Source organism: Phocoena phocoena, chromosome 7 (genome assembly GCF_963924675.1).
Source record: "Phocoena phocoena chromosome 7, mPhoPho1.1, whole genome shotgun sequence".
In the NCBI taxonomy this organism is placed as follows: Eukaryota; Metazoa; Chordata; class Mammalia; order Artiodactyla; family Phocoenidae; genus Phocoena; species Phocoena phocoena.
In genome coordinates this window covers 92,661,991-92,679,699 of record NC_089225.1, presented here as the reverse complement: position 1 = coordinate 92,679,699, position 17,709 = coordinate 92,661,991, and the positions used below count along the sequence as shown (strand labels likewise).

Here is a 17,709-nt window from a genome sequence, read left to right as displayed (position 1 = left end):
GAAATGTGTGGTTTGTAAGAATCAAATTGTGAGTCCCCGCATAATGCACTGAGCTCCAGTTCCGCACCCAGCCCAGCAGCGGGTCCAGCTATGTGCACCTCTCTCTTCTGACCCTGCAGGGCAAGATTCACTCGAGGGGAGTGATTGCTTGGGTGCTTTTGCATATTCCTAAACAGGAGGGTCCTCACTCCTGACACTGCTTTACTGAAGCTTATTTGACACAACTCAAAACCTTACTGGGCAGTCAAATCTGGCCCCTTAGACTCTAAAGGGGAAAAAAGAAATCACTCCAAGAGAAAAATGCCAGTTTACAGAAGAGTAAAAATGGAGAAAGTCAGTATATGGTGAGCTGGCAGGCCAGAGGTGTCACTAGAGAAGAAACCTGTACAAGGCTATTTCTTTCTTTTTGTTCCAGAAATCCAGTTGTCAAGTCACCATCAAGCATGGATAGTTACAAAAGCAGTTTTGATAGCTATATGCTATATATATTTTATATAGCAAGAAAGAAAGAGAAATTTCCTCTTAGTAAAATGTTCACTTTTGTCAACCCTAAAAGGTTTTGCTGGTGACCCTGTTGTAGCTGGCAGGAGTTTGTTTGTTTTCTCTTGTTTTAAACATGTGCAGTGTACAAGGCATAGCATTCTCTCCTAAGAGCTCGTCATCGGGCGGGAATCTGTTCTACACAGTCTGCTTGCCTTGGCATTCGCGTTTTGAACACTGAGCAGGCTTCCACCAGTCCCCGTTGTGACAGTGACAGATGTTACATTCATCCACTTTCACTTCAATGCCAGCCGGAATGATCGTAGTTCCTGCAAAGCAGTTTGGACCTGGAACACATACATAGGCGGATTAGTTGATTAAGTGTGAGAGGCTCCCTTTCCTTCTTCCCGACCCCAATAAAAAGAATATAACCCCCAAAGCCATGAACGAGTAGGTCAGACTACTCTTTTTATTTTAAAGAAGATGTTGGGGGTAGGAGTTTATTAATTTATTTATTTTTGCTGTGTTGGGTCTTCGTTTCTGTGCGAGGGCTTTCTCTAGTTGCGGCAAGCGGGGGCCACTCTTCATCGCGGTGCGCGGGCCTCTCACTATGGTGGCCTCTCTTGCTGCGGAGCACAGGCTCCAGATGCGCAGGCTCCGTAGTTGTGGCTCACGGGCCCAGTTGCTCCGCGCCATGTGGGATCCTCTCAGACCAGGGCTCGAACCCGTGTCCCCTGCATTAGCAGGTAGACTCTCAACCACTGCACCACCAGGGAAGCCCCAGACTACTCTTAACAGCGTATCTTTAAGGAATTTTCTAGTCATTTCCCTTAAATGCAAACTTTTAACTCCTACTGTCTTTTGCATACAGCTCATATTCCCCATGTATGTCGCGCGTTCAAAAGAAAAAAGATGCAATGCTCAAAATGTCTTATGGTCTGTTACTAAGTACATGCAATTTTCTAAAGTAAGGTAAGCATTAAACTCTATTTGCTTTATGCTCTGGGGTGTAAATGCTGCCAGAGTGTCCCCTGAAACCATCTAGCATGGTCAGCATCACTTGTCAGTACCCTGTGGCCTGTCCTCTCCCTTCCCATGGTGGGTTTGAGACAATGAACTCACTCACTCCCTGGTTTTAGCACTTCCCTCAGCCCAGTTCCTGGAATCCCGGCTTGTTTCTTGATAACAATGAATAATTCATGACCAGATGATTTATTCATGTCCCAAACAAGCTTTGTTAGAGGTTCATTTGATTTTTGTAAATGGAGTTCCTTTAATCTGCTGGTTACCTATTTTTTTAAAGAATGACCCAAAGGTTTGGCTTTTGAAAGTCAGCAGGAATTTTACTTTTTCAGATTCAGAAAAACTTTACTGAAAATGTCACTTGTTCGTTAAAGATAGATGTTTTTAAAATTCACCGATCCGTTTTTTACTTCTTGTCTTTCTCCCCTTTTCCTTACTTTCCTTTTATTTTCTCTGCTTTTCTTTTCCCCCCTTTGGTTTTTGTTTTCTTTTAACCTTCCCAATGTAGAAATGCGCATGTTCGGTATTGGTGATATTATTTCTCAAATTTAAATGGGATAAAGATTGCTTCCCAAGGTGCAGTGGATTATAGCAGAGTGATGCAAATTGCTGTTTCTTAGAAACGACTTGGTATAAGTCTCTGAGGTACGTATTTAGATAAAGAGAGGGAGCATTGAGTTGTGTCTACTAGTGATTTATTCATCCAATATTATTGGCCACTTGCCGTTACCACTACAAAGTAACATGGCAACATACATTGATATCAGTGCCCTGCTTTCATTTGCTTACCACTTGGTAACAATTTACGAGACTGTCTTTACCATGAAATAAATGAAATCGGGGTGATTTGTAGTTCACTTCATAATTGGAATCTTGCCTTTCTAAAAATGGTAATTATTACATTACAATGTTGATTTCTCAACACACAACTATTCAATATGCTACAGCTTTAATCACCATTGTTTCAGAGCTCCCGGAGCTCAACTGTGCATTTATTTACCAACTGCGTTTGCGTACCTATGCCTTTCCTTCACTCAGGTGGACAGACACCTGGGGCGTGTGCCTGGGCATGAAGAGCCAGCAAGAATAGGAGGGGTATAATGGGTCCACACGGATAAATTAAACAGCTTAGTGAACTGTCTTCTTTCGCCCAGGAGGTGCTTCTCCTTAAGATGCTGTGGTTATAAGCTCTTGGCCATCTTAATTGCCGATTATTTAAGGATCACTATATCAATTCCATAAGTCTTAGCGTTTAAGCCATTGTTTGATAGGCTGAACTGTCTTTGGGTCTACACCTCCCTGAGAAAATTCCACACCAAATCATGAATGTGTCCTGTTATTAGAGAACTTGGCAAGGAGTCTTTTTCAGTACGTAGCTGGTTTTTCCCATGGCTGCTGTTGACAGACCTCTCTCAGCCCTGCTGGGGCTCAGCCAGACAGGGTCTGACCACAGCCATACTAACTTCAGAAATTGAACTAGATGAACACTAACTACAGTTTTCCCAGAACTAGCCCAGAGAAAGCAATAGTCTCTCTCTTTCCACTTCTCCGTATCCAACCAACTGTTTTCACCCTAATTGTATACTTTTAACTTTTCCAGATGGGAAAATAATTTATTTTTTCTAAACACTGGCTCCAAAACAAAGAAGTCCCTGAAACAGAACAGGTAGAATGTTACCCAGAGTTTTCCCAGCTTCTTGAAAGCATTTGGAAATGTGTCAGTAGAATCTTCACACACTCTCTCTCCTCTGTCTCCCTCTTTCTCCCCCTCTCCCCCCCGACCCCGCTCCTTTTCTCTCTCTTTTTTTCTCTCTCTCTGTGTGTGTGTGTGTGTGTGTGTGTGGCACACTACTGGCTCACAGGGGGCAGGTTCATCTCAGTGGAACAATAAGAGAAAAAGGCAGGGAGGGATCTTGGTAAGAGAGATCTCTAAGTCATCGTGCTTATCTTGAAGAGGGTTTTTACCAGAGCTCTGGTTTCCATATCTGCGCCTTTTGGCATATGTTGGTACCATACAGTGATCAGCATGTATTTGATCAGCCTCTGTACATCCTTTCTTAAAACTCATTTAGAATTCCTGCGCTCTCAGCTCAGGAAATATTAATTTCTGTTGACTGACAGAATGAAATGAAAGATCCTTTGCACTTTGCCAGGATTGACCAGTCAAAGGCGCTGCCTGTAAATTACATAGTAACCTCTGGACAGTCTGCTTGGCAGCCAGAGGTATTGTACAGAATCAAAAACTCCTGTCTGATCTCATTAACAATGATTTTATAAGCACCCGTCTGAGAACTTCAGGTGTAACTAAAGCAAGCCCCATATTCGCTTGTTAATAGCCTTATCTGCTTAAAAGTAATTTAGATAATTGTCAAGCAGAATGGTTGGCACTATTTAGAAATTCTTCTGGTCTTGGCCCTTTTTCCTTAATAGTGCTGACAAATGCTATTTGCTTTCAGCGTGTGAGTGTCCTACATGAATTCCTTACATAGGAAATCTGTCCTTCTGTCTACTCTCTTCCTTTTATTTGGGGGCTGCTTTTCTTTCGTCTTGGTTTACGTGAAAGAATAAGTTGCTTAGAAGAGTGAGCTCAATGGCAAAAGCAACAAATTTTAATGCCGAAGACTTGGAGAGACTCCAGAGGGTGCAGTGAAAATGATTAAACTGAAGGCTGGCAAATAGGACCTCTGAAAAAGGTTAAAGGGATTGGAATTATTTAATCTACAAAGAGAAGACAAAGGTATAACTCAATAACTCTCAGGGAGTGAAGGCTTATTATGTGAAGAATGGTGACCAAATGTTCTTGCTTCTGGCACCCAGAATAAGAGGAAATGGAGATGCATTGATTCTCAAGGAATTAGAAGCACACACACAAATTACTCAGCGAACTGAGAATTGAGTGTGGCAGTTGCCAAGAGTGTGGTGAGGCCTCCTCTCTCAGAGATCTTTCAGAACGCAGGAGGTCTCATCTGTCAGGTAGATTGAAATCGTCAGTTCCTTGAAAACAGGAACGGAGTATCTGTTATTTCTGATGGTCCAGGCCTAATACTGTGTCTTGGAAATATTAAAAACTCAGTATGTGTTTGCTTAACCGCATGAAATAGTATGAACCAGCTAGTTATATATTGGAAGCAAAATTATTTTCTGAACTTATAGATCTGGCCTGACATATATATCAGGCCTAGCCCTAGTAATACAGAAATATTTGACCCACTGAGGAAGTTGGAAGTTGAAAAGCCAATGAATGGGTTTAGAATGACGAGTGCATTGAGAAGTGACTGGGAAAACAGTGGTGTTCTGGAGCTGGGGGCTCCTGTTGGCTTGAGAGAGCCATTATTAAATATTCAGGAATTTTATAACCTTGTTGATATTATTTTGGTAGCTTGAAAGTAACATTTGGGAAGTATTTATGCCACTAAAATCAGCAAATGCTACAGATCAGGATTTTAACTGCCCCTCTCCCCACCTGAGAGCCAGATGGTATAATCATTTATATCACTGGGTTAGGGCTCAGGATTCAGGGCATTACTGGGGATGTTAAAGATTTTGCTCCTCATTCTAAAAGCAATGGGAAGCCAGTGAAGTATTTAGGTAGGGGTTCGTGTGTGTGTGTGTGTGCGTGTGCGTGTGTGTGTGTGTGCGCGTGTGCGTGTGTGTGTGCACACAAGCATCTGTGTATATGCAGGCACGTCAATAATCATGAAGTAAAGACTGATTCCATAAACTGCCCCAGGGTCGCCATGCGATTGGTCCACAATGCACCCATCTTTGGACTGTCCATGATGTCTCAATGGAGGTAGGACCTTTGAGATTGCAGACAAAGAGTAGAACCCTCACAGGCCCTGGCCACTGTGTGATTCCTCTCTCCTTTGCTCTGAGGCATTAAAAGTATCTGCTAAAATGCTGGGGTAATATTAAATTAGCACCAGAAATGAACACATTGGCTTGAATGAACTGATCAGATTACCTCTTATAGAAAGTAAGGTCCTAAGGGAAAAAACACCAGGAAACGTGCACTTTCATCTGGGAAAAGGCAAAGGGTTGTTGAGGGGAGCAGGTAATTGCTAAGAAGACAGTTTAGCTGGAGTCTCTTAGGGGACCAGGGTCACTTTTAATCTGATGGAGATACTGGGCTGTTTGGGGAATTGGAGGATCCTATCAGTCAAACAACAAACCAGTCCTGGATAAGTGAAGCATAAAAGCACTAATTAAAGTTGTATGGAGAGGATATCCAGAAGAGCCCAAGGAACCATGCCTGGAGGGAAGACAATCAGGAACAAGGGCCGACATCATGCCACAGATATGACCCAGGGAAGACACACCTTGGGTGCAGATACAGCGGCCTGCTCCATCGATATTCCCAACCCAGGACCCCAGATGCTGCTATGAAGGCCCTCAGCAGAGCCAGCTCCCTGACCAGAGTCTTGCCAGGATGAGGATTGTGTAGTTCTTCTGGAAGTCACTACCTTTCAGTGGGAAGTGTGCAGCGGGTGAGCCTGGGGACAGAGCCCAGTCAGATTCCTGCACCCTAGCTGCAAGGGAGGCTGGGACGTGGGTACCTGGCATTTGCAGCTTCTCTAGGGAGAGAGAGACTTGCTTCATACATAGAGGATTCCCCAGTCACAGGAAGGAGGCAGTTGTGCATTTCGGATGCTAAGATGGATGGGCAGGGGGTCAATGAGGGAAGATTTCATGTGCTTCAAAATTTTTTCTCAGGGGCTGCCAGTGTGCTTGTCTAGCAATCAGGTAAGAAATATTCAGAAAAAGACCACTCTAAGCATGAGTGATACAGCTGTTAAGACAGAGAGCTCCTGCCTTTGGGGAGTTGACATTCTAGTGGGGTGAATCAGACAAACAGTAGAAAAACACACAGGACATTTCAAGTCATTCTGAGCTATGAAGAAAATAAACAAGACAGTGTAGTTGAGGGCCTAGACCCAGGGAGGGAACATTCGTTAGAGTTTACAGAACATGTTCGTATATGTTTTCTTGTTTCATATTCACCGTAATGCTGTAAGGTGTCATCATGAATCCCGTTGCATACATGAGGAAAGTAAAGCTCAGAGAGATTAAGGGACTTAATAAAAGGCAGAGAGCTAGATAATGGGAGAGCTTAAATACCAACCGTCTTATTCTGACTACTTTTCTCGAGGAGAGGCTCCTATCACTCCAAATGTCAGCCAGAATGGTACCCTTTCCTGTTCCTGACTCCCCAGCTTTGCTCTTGTAGGAAGCTCAGATGAGATCCAGATCCAGTTGGCAACAGTGAATTCAGTGAACACCTTGGGAGTTCTTTTCAAGAATTTTCACCCACGACCTTACTTCCTCCTCACATGAGCTGCTATTTCCTGTGTATTATAGGTCAGACAATGAGACACGGAAGTATCAGTGACTTTCTCAGAGTCACACAGCTAGTAAGTGATTGAGCTGCGACCCAGAGCCATTTTTCTAGGCTCCATCCCAGAAGTCAATCTTCCTGTGAGTAGGAGCTACTTTTCATTTCCTGCAAGGTTTTTTTTTTTTTTTTTGCGGTACGCGGGCCTCTCACTGTTGTGTGGCCTCTCCGGTTGCGGAGCACAGGCTCCGGACGCGCAGGCTCAGTGGCCACGTCTCACGGGCCCAGCCGCTCCGTGGCACGTGGGATCTTCCCGGACCGGGGCGCAAACCCGTGTCCCCTGCATTGGCAGGCGGACTCCCAACCACTGCGCCACAAGGGAAGCCCTTCCTGCAAGTTTCAACAGCACCTGGGATGGTATGGGATGGATTAGAGGGAAAAGGTTAGGTTGTTTAAATTCCTGTTTAAGTCTGTGTGTGTGTATGTGTGTGTGAGCATACACACATGTATAAGTAAAGGGAAGGTCTGGCTACACAGTCCCTGTGGGGCAGAGAATTGAGCCCCTCCAACAGCATTATTCAGCCTCTTCTCCATAAGTGCAAAGCAGGAATTGCTCCCAAGAAGCAGATGTAGCTGAGAAAAAGTGTGGCTCTAGCGATCGTCTCCAAAGGCCACCAGGCTGGCGCTGAGATCTCTCAGTAGGAGATGCCCTGTTCTTGTTGCCCCAGATCTCCTTTACAGCCAAGCCTCCTCCTTCCCAGAGACTTGGAAAGCCAGGCTGGCCACGACCATTTTATAGTCACTTCTGGATTATAAACTGGTATATGGCGTCCCTGAAAACCCTCCTTCTGACAACAGTTTCATATTTCCTGACAGGCCTTTTTTGAGTATTGCAGTTTCTGGCCTTGATTTGAAAATTTATTATTGATGCTTGGTGTCTTTTAGAAATTGGCTGTAAACCATCTTCCTGCTGCATAAATGAGGCAGATTCCTATTGTGTTAGGCTATAAACATCCTATATTTATTTGCCAGGGCATCTAAATCATTGTTTCAGCAAATAGGAGGCTTGTAGGCATCAGTCTGGGATTGAATTGGATTGGATTATGTTCATCCTTTTAACTGATTTTAATTCTCTGCTTCAGGAAGTCTGACAGATGTTATTGTGCTACCAAAAAGCAAGTAGGCTTCCGATCAGGTGAACCCATTTCCGACTATTAAAATCTTGGAGAAAATGTTTCTAGCAACAAGTAATTAGAGCTGATTGCAGTGAAAATTGAACGAAGTGACTGAAACTTCCCCAGTAGCACATGCCAGTGGCCTAGTTAGGCCTGGACAGAGAGCAGAGATGAGATTCAGGTTGCTAATGGGAGCCTGCAGACTGGAGAATGGGGTACTGCTCTCTACCTGCCTCTAGACCCTCATCCCTACGTTACTTTCCAACTATTTTATTAAACCTGAGAACAAAAAGCTTCCTCGGATTAAGGTGGCAAGTCAGGAAGGATTGTTTTCTCAGAGGCTGCCTTAGAGGTGCCTGTTAATCATTTTATTTGAAAATTCAGTACTGCTGAACTCCCACACAAATTTCAGTGTGCGGGCCCTGGGGAGTTTTTTGGCCCTTAAGTATGTAAGATTTATAGCATGGTGCTTCTATTAAGCAAAGTCCGAAGACTGGAGAAGAGAGAGGAAGGACACGGTCAGGCTACACAAGAGAGGTAAAGGTTGGCTGCTTTTTTTCCTAATTCCAGGCAAATCAGCAGCTGTGAGAATCTGGCGTCATTCACAGTCTGCATTAGCTGGCCCTGTGTGTCCAGTCTCACCTTCACAAGGATATGTGTGGTCAGAAAATGGCTTGGTTTGCTGTTGTATAAAACACTATCTGGTTAGTTTTTGCTTCAGATGATGAAATAGTCTGAGCCCAATTTTCCAACCTTAAACCAGATGACCTCCCCTTGTTAGAGCTTTCCGTGTTTTTCATGTTTCTTCTCAGCAATCCTAAAGGTAGGAAGAGCTGGTATTACTCTACCCATTTTACAGCTGAGGGCACTGAGTTTCAAACAGAGAGGAGGTGAGGTGATTTACTACTTACTTATTTCCCAGGTGAGGCGCTTTATTTCGAGGTGAGCAGATAGAACTCTGGAGTCATACTGTCTACATTTCAGTCCTCCTTCTGCCATTTCCTGGAGGTATCATCTCAGAGTCCTCAGCCATAAAGTGGGAATAATATTTAAATAATAAGAGTATTTACCTTATGGAGATTTTGAAGAAGCAAATGAATTAACATATGTAAAGTACTTAGAACAATGCCTATCGTGAACTAACAATAAATGTTAGTTGTTGCTCTTTATCATTCTCATTATTATTACTACTTGAGTTACCATCTGTGCTACTTTGGGTAGCTTATGGATTACAGGACCTTTGATTCCTAGTCTGTGTTTCTTTTTTTAATTTTAAAATATCAGTGAAGAAATTAATATGGTTAATGTCAACCAGTATTTTTTGCAAAGTGAGTGGATGTACAACAAAAAAATCATGCCTATGTGGATTTTCCCCAGCTTTGTTTACTATTTACCAGGAAGCCAGACAGTTGAAGAGAACAGCTGAATAGAGAGAGCATGACTGGGGAGAGTTAAGGGGAGATATATTAGTCTGAACCAGTTGTTGACTGTGGAAGAATTCATTAGGAAATTGATTTAAAATGATTTGCTTGGATGGTACAGACAGCTGGTTTCATTTATTAGAAAGAAAGAGCCCAGATATGGTGGGAGAATGTCTAAGGTAAAGGCTAACAAAGAGATTGCAAGCTAATTTATTTGTTTATCTATTTAAAAATTTTTTTGTTAAATTTATTTATTTTTGCGTTGGGTCTTCGTTGCTGCGCAGGCTTTCTCTAGCTGCGGCGAGCAGGAGCTACTCTTCGTTGTGGTGCGCGGCTTCTCATTGAGGTGGCTTCTCTTGTTGCAGAGCACGGGCTCTAGGTGCACCAGCTTCAGTAGTTGCAGCACGCGAGCTCAGTAGTTGTGGCGTGTGGGCTCTAGAGTGCGGGCTCAGTAGTGGTGGTGCATGGGCTTTGTTGCTCCACGGCATGTGGGGTCTTCCTGGACCAGGGATGGAACCCATGTCCCCTGCGTTGGCAGGCAGATTCTTAGCCACTGAGCCACCAGGGAAGTCCCTGCAAGCTAATTTAAAGAGAGAGTAGGCAATGATAGCTATCTATGGATTGATCAATTTATCTACCTATCTATCTAAAGGTTTCTGCTTTTTTATAGCATTTTCTTAGTGCTTAAAAAAAGGATAATGTGTAAATGTCCAGCAATAACAGAAATAATGAATGAATTATGGTACTCCACTTCATAGACTCTTCTGTAGCTATGAAAAGGAATGAACTGTAACCTCTAGCTGACTTGCAGGGATTTTCATGAATTATTATTGAATAAGAAAAGAATTATGCAGAGAAGTGGGTATAATATCCTGTTTTAATAAAACAAATATAGACAAACTTCTGTGTGTACATTTGTATAGAATTATATGAGGATGGAGGAAAAATAAAGAAGCACAAATACTAAGTTGTTAACGAGGATTATCTTGCTGGAGGAAGGGATTGCTGATGGGGGAGGAGATGGGGATAGGACAAGTAGCAGGAGGAAAACAAGTGCATCATGAAATATTTGGTTCTATGTATAAAAATAAAGAGAAGTTTTAGACTGACATGCATTTTAAAATCAATGTGTACATTTAGTGCTGTAATTGTTCCTTTTTTCCTTAAAATCTGTTAAATCAATAATGTGTCTGACAATCAGGTACATTTTAAAACTGAGAAAATGTAGTGAAAGTCATAGAAGTGGGCAGACCATGAAGAGCCCTCAGTGCCCCAGTTTTCTTGACTCTAAAGTTCTATGGCACTGCTGTCCATGAGAGCAGCCACTAGCCATATATGCCTATAGAGCACTTGAGATATGGCTGGTCCAAAATGAGATGCTCTGTAAATGTCAAAAACAGACATCAGACTTCAAGGAATTCGTAAGTCTTTGAACGTAAGAGAAAAGGAGTAAAATCACTCGTTAATATTTTTTATATAAAGTATGTGTTGGGTCACAATATTTTGGATATATTGGGTTAAATAAAATGTATCAATAAAATTAATTTCATCTTTTTACTTTCTGATGTGGCTAATATAGAAAATTGAATTTTAGAAAATTTACATAAATTTGAAACTAAGTTTAGAGAATTTAAAACTCAGTGTACGTCTCACATGATATTTCTATGGGACAGTACTGGCCCTAAGGAATTACAAAAGGATGAAGAGGTATTAGGAATGGCCAAGAGGAAACTAATTTTTACGTAATTTGGGAGGAAGGAATGCTAGGTATTGTGGAAAAGGGCATAACTTTAAGACAGGCTCTCAAAACACGTGCCTTTGATCAGTAGTATCACTGAGAATATCTTTGAAATGCAAATTCTCCAGCCCCACCAGACCCTGATCAGGAACTGTGGGTATGGGGTCCAAGATCTGTGTTTCTGTGGGTTTTTTTTTTTTTTTTTTTTGCAATACGTGGGCCTCTCACTGCTGTGGCCTCTCCCATTGCGGAGCACAGGCTCCAGACGCGCAGGCTCAGCAGCCATGGCTCACAGGCCCAGCTGCTCCCCGGTGTGTGGGATCTTCCCAGACCGGGGCACAAACCCGTGTCCCCTGCATCGGCAGGCGGACTCTCAACCACTGCGCCACCAGGGAAGCCCTGTTTCTGTGTTTTAATAAACATTCTAGGTGATTTCGATGCAGGCTAAAATTTGCTTTAGGATAAGGCAGAGCTTGGATAAAAGCTGCAGAAGATAGCGTGGTTAGTCTGAGTTTTAGAAGATGCCTCAACATAGATTAAGCTTATCCCAATGACAGTGAATTCAGCATGCTACACAGGCTTTTAGCAGTGGGTCATTCCTGAGGAGAAACTCCGAGCAAGAAAATGGTGGTTAAATGCTTCAATTACTTTCAAGTTTCAGCATCGGCCTCTGAGCTGTCATTATTGTGTTTCTTTGATAAGTGTGATTTTTATCCACACGATAGCTTTGAGAATCAGAGTCATGTGTGAAACTTGGCATTTGAAACCATTTTGGATGCTTTAATGACCTCACTTTCCAAAACCAAGTTGGTTATCACTGGAAAGAAAATAATATATATTTATCTTTGGGATAGAAACAGGTTAGAAAAGATTGTAGTACTCAGTTTTATCTAACTTTCATATAAAAGATAGAATTTCTTTAAGCAACAAACTTTGTATCTCTGACAGCGAATTTAGTATCATCTTTAAAACTGCCTACCTCATTGATGAAAAAATTGCAAACCTATTTTCATTTCCTTTAAATGCTTGAGTGAACGTACTAGAATGGAAGTAGCGTCCTCACTGTGGGGGAGGGGAATGGGACGTGGGGTATGCTTGTCAACAAAGTGGGTACCAACACACACACACACACACACACACACACACACACACACACACTATCCACACAGCATACTTCATAACGGAGATGAAACAGAAAACTTTCCATTTTCATTTTCTATGTTCAAAGACACAAAATGTCTTGCAACCGAAAAAAAGAAAAAAAAAAAAGGTGATGAGCAGCTTATTTCATTAGTGGATCATATGACCAAAGGTGCCCTATTGACATTTCCATGATTTTCATGGTCATGAATTATTAGACATGCCATGGGTAAATTAAGAAACAAAATGACATTTTCTTTAATGTTCATCTAACAATGCCTGTAGATAGCTAATAACTGTGGCACTGAGGACAAGATTAGTAAAAATAAATGGTTCACAAACTGTATACTGAGTCTAGTCTAGGAATATTTCTAGTCTAGAAATATAACGTTTAGTAGGCGGGTATATTTCCTTCCTGTATGGTTGTGGCAAAAGTAGATACTGAATATAAATAACAATGGGATAAAATTTGTAAAAAACAGTAAACATATTAAGGGGATTTAATTTGGTCTAAGAAGTCAGAGAAGGGTGCCTTGAGGAGGTGATAGATGATAATGAGAGGAAGGGGTCAAAGGAGCTACATGTGAACATCTCCTAAGTGCAACAAAAGCTTGACTCTTAGAGAAGCATTTAAGGTACTGCAGAGTAGAGAGCCAGTGGAAGCAGGGACCAAAGATAAAAGCAGAGACATAAGTATGAGGAATTTCTTAGTATTTAAAAAAAACTATATTTGGAGTTTTGGATTGCTTCTAGAGGGCCATTGAAACCATAACCATGCCATCATCAGATTTACTTTTTTTTTTTTTTTTTTTTTTTTTTTTGCGGTACGCGGGCCTCTCACTGTTGTGGCCTCTCCCGTTGTGGAGCACAGGCTCCGGATGCGCAGGCTCAGCGGCCATGGCTCACGGGCCCAGCCGCTCCGCGGCATGTGGGATCTTCCCGGACCGGGGCACGAACCCGTGTCCCCTGCATCGGCAGGCGGACTATCAACCACTGCGCCACCAGGGAAGCCCAGATTTACTTTTTAGCTAGATTATGCTGGCTTCAGTGTAAATAATGAGCTGGAGCAGGGGTGAGGGCCCTGTTGCAGAAAGTAGACCAATTGAATCAGTTCTTACATTAGTCCAGGCAAAGGTAAGTGTGGCCTAGACTAGGGTGGTGGCCATGGGAATGGAGAGAAGTGAATGGATGTGAGCAGCATTTAGATTGAATCAACATGATTTGGTGGTGGAGCGAATGTGTGGAATGAGGTAGAAGATGCTCCTCAAGTTCCTGATGCAAGCAAGGATGTGGGACACTGATGCAGGAGCAGGGTTTGGAGGAAAGAGAACGCAGTTAGTGTTAGGAACCTTGAGTTTATGCGCACGAGTCATCTAGGTGGAGATGAATAGCAGAATAGAATTGACTGAGCTGCCAGGAGGAGTTGGGTGTCCCTGGCAAACGAGTGGTAATTGAAGCCAGGGGAGTGGATGAGGGGTCCCTGGAGCTTTCGGTGTAGGGCAAGAAGAAAGAGGGCCTAGGACAGCAGATGGGACAGTTGGAGCCAACTAAGGTGACTGAAATGAAGTCTCCAAAGGGGAAGGAGAAAAAATTAGCAGTACATGGTGTCAGAAAAGCAAAGGAAGGGAAATGTTTCTGGTAAGGGCAGTGACAGCAGTGTTGAATGCGGCTGAGATGGCAAATGAGATACGGGCTGAGAGAGGTTTACTGGTGACTCACAAGAGCACTTCCTGTGGAGTAGTAAAGGCAAAAGCCAGAAGGCTGAGGGACGGGTGGACATAAAGAAAGCCTGGTCAGTAGCTGAATGAGGCCAGAGTTGAGGGAAGATATTTAAGATGAGAGAGAGAGAAATATGTTTAAATGCTGGTGAGAGTCTCGGGAAAAGAAGAGTTGAATGTAAAAAGGTGGGATGTGGGGGGAAGATAATTGACAGAACAGATTCCCCGAGAAAGCAGTAGGGCATGGGATTCTGTGTTCTCAGTTGGGAGAGAGGGAACTTCGTCCATTGTAATAGGCAATAGGAAGCTACAGGAGTTTCTTTCTGATAATTTCTATTTTCTCTGGCAAGTAGGGATACTTATCTGCTGAGAGCGAAGGGAGAAGATGAGGAAAAGAGAGGGTTGACATAGTCATTCTGGGAATGAAAAAGACAGCAGCCTGGGGAAGCATAATGGAATTGGCGAACAGGCTGAGGGTCCAGATGAGAATGCTGACTGTGATTTGCAGTGGTTCCCATTTGATTGCTTCCACTGGAGCCCAGCAATACTGTGGAAGAGTGCCCCAGGCAGAGAGCATCACTGAATAGCCTCGTGACCTTGGGCGAGTCACTTATTCTCCATTTCCTCATCTGTGAACTGGGAATAACAAGAGTACACATCTGATAGGATTGTTGAGATTATTAAATGAGTTAATACACATAAAGTACCGAGAATAGTTCGTAGATAGTGTACCCTGGATACTAAGTGGTTAGCTGTTCTCTAGCTTTGGGGTTTTGACAGACATGAGATGATAGGAGCAAAGGAATGGGAAATATTAACAAGAGAGAGGTTGAAATTGTAGATGAGCTAAACTGGAGAACAAGGGACGTGAAGCCATAGATTTGGAAAATCACTAGATGGTTTTGTATTTACTGGAAGTCCTCCTGGTATGGATTCCTGGCCTAAAATTAGAATACGCTGGTTTTGCTGACAGAATTGGAGTGTTAATGGAAAATGAATGACAGTTTCTGAGCTCTGTTATTCCAGCTCCCATTCTATACTTTTGGCTTTGGTACCCAATTACACAAGGAATTTACATCAAAAAGATGTCGCTGTTTTGAGAACTTTAGCTTAAAGCAGATCCTGTGTGTGAGACTTTACGTTCTGAATTCCTGTGAAATGGGAAAGTTCTTAAGAAAAGAAACAAATTTATAAGAGGCTATATTAAGAGAATCCCCTCAACTTAAGGCAATTTTGTTTAAAAGCTGTAAATTTGCCAACTCTTCCTGTTTTCCTTGAGGTCCACAATGCAATTTAAGCCAGAAAAACAATCAATTTGGCCCAAGCTTGAATTGCTGCAGCATATCAGCCTCCAAAAGTGAAATTTAAAAGGAACTCTCAGCATCGCTGATGGGCCTAGACACTCACAGGTGTTATTTTGTCTCCGAGAATAGATTTTGTGCGGTCACTCAGATCACACGCTGGGACCCTGGCCTTTAATCATAAATGTAAATGGACTTTAGACACCAACATTTATTTTCAGGTTGGAAAATGATTGAGATTTTATAGGTAAAAATATTACTGACAAGGCTAGTGAGCTCTCTGAAAATAGTTTCATGCACTAACAAGCAAATAAATAAAATACAATTATAGACTAGGGCCTGCCCCGCTAGGAGTCTAGAAATTTTGATTTTATTCTTGCCCGGGCAAATGATTTTTTCTTAATTTAGAGGAGACATTTAGAGCTGGGGAGGGTGGAGAGAAGAGAGATCAGGGTGGTCTATCTCAGGTGCAGATACCACCATTCTTATCTCAAAAATACCCCTTAATCTGTTGCCTTCCCAGAAATTGCCAATGGACAGATGTCAGTTATTAAGGATAGTTTATTTATTCATTTATTCAAACGAATTCATTGAAACCTTCCTATATGCCGGAGACTGTGCACATCCCTGGAGTTACAGTGAGCACAAGACATATTCCCAAGTCTCAATGGGGTATACCCTAGAGGGAGTGAGGCAAGTACAAAGTTAGAAATAGGATTTTACAGGAGGACGTATGAGGGAACCTAATCAAAACAGAGGAAGAAAGAGGCTTTCTGGAGATGCAAAGACTGAGTGGATCATGAGGGGTGAATGGGAAAAATTTTGGTAAAGAATCAGGACGCTGTGGTGGTGAGTGGGGAAGTTAGTGGCATAAGCAAAGAAGGGGTTATGGCCCACTGGAAAAATGTAAGAAATTGTGTAGAGTTGGAGCTTAGGGTCACAGGAGGAGAATAGGGAGCTGAAACTGGAAGAGAAGAAAGGGCAGTGGCCAGGTTCTGGAAGACCTGTACTGAGTAGAAGAATGGATTTACTCTTACAGCACTGTGGGAACGCTGAAGAATTTTTAAATGGTAGAGGGCTGTAACCATGCTTACGCTTCAGCCAGATCGCCCCTGCTGCTGTGTGAGGTGGGGTTGGAAGGCCCCCAGCCTGGTGGAAGCAAGAGCGGTAATTGCTCCAGGAAAGAAATGCGGAAGGTCCGCACGGAGCCAGTGGCTGTAGGAGTGGAGAAGGGGGGATAATTTGGGGTGATCTTAAAGGGAGAATTAATAGAATGTGGATGTAAGTGATACAGAAGAGAAAGGAAATAAGATGATGTCCATATTTTTTGCTTATGTACTGGCTAGCAGGTGGTATCTTCCACGGAGAGAAGAAATATAGGAGCTAAGGCAAGTTTCGGTGGAAGGTCCAGAGTTCAGTTCTAGACATATTGGGCTTCAAATGTCTTTAGCTTATAACAAGTGGAAAGCTTAGAGTGAGTAGTGGGATCTGTGGCTTGAGATCTCATGGGAGATATTTGAACTGGAAGCACCAATTAATTTAGAAGTCTTCAGGATATAGATGGTGATTGAATACATGCAAGTGGTTTCTTAGGAAGAGAGAGAGTAAATAATGGGAAGATTGCTATTGACAGAACCCCAAGGAACTAACATTTACGTCATGAGTAGAGGAATGGAACTCTGAGAGTGGTGTGTGAATGGATGGTTATAGAGATGGGAGTAAGACGGTATAACAGAAGTTAATGGAGAAGAAGATTTCAATAAGGAGTCAGTTCTGCTGGATGTTAAAATAAAATAAGGGTTGGACATATCCATTAAATTTAGTATCCAGCAGGCCCTGGATGGCCTTGGCAAAAGCATTCCCACGTCTTTGTGGGGATGAAGCTGGATATCAGTGGGTTTAAGAGTGACGTGTGCACAAAAATATGTAAATTACACTTTCAAGAAGACTCGTTTTGAAAAGAAGGTGAAATGTAGGGTAAGTGATGAGGGAGAGAACGTACTGGGCTGGAATTGAGTAATTCAGTCAACTTCTGAGTTTTGTTGTTGCTGCTGTTTTTAACATCAGGAGATGTGCCCATCTATGTGCTTAGAGGAAAAAGCCCCCAGCGAAGGGAACATTGCAGGTTCGGAGAAGAGGAAGTTCTGCACGTTCTGGCAGGGATGAGTTCTAGGAGTTGTTCATCGAAATACCGTGATCTTAGGGCCAGAAGCAAAGGCATCAGCAGAGAGCTTGTTAGAAATGAGGAATGTCGGGCCCTATCCTAGATTTATGCAACCAGAATCCACCTTTTAACAAGAAAGAACATTCTCCTGAGATAGATAGGAAGATAAGGACAGATAAGTTTCTTGATGTTGGCCAAGAAGGGAGTTAAAATGATG

At 42.7% G+C, this 17,709-nt stretch overlaps 1 protein-coding gene across 1 annotated transcript in view; it reads right to left on the bottom strand.

Moving 5' to 3' along the window:
* Positions 1-678: 678 nt before the first annotated feature.
* The window catches only part of VWC2L (von Willebrand factor C domain containing 2 like), a 148,823-nt gene continuing 131,792 nt past the window's right edge, over positions 679-17,709 (bottom strand). Inside the window, exon 3 of the mRNA XM_065881099.1 lies at positions 679-827. Coding sequence (XP_065737171.1) covers positions 679-827 — 149 coding nt within the window. The remainder of the gene's footprint in view (positions 828-17,709) is intronic.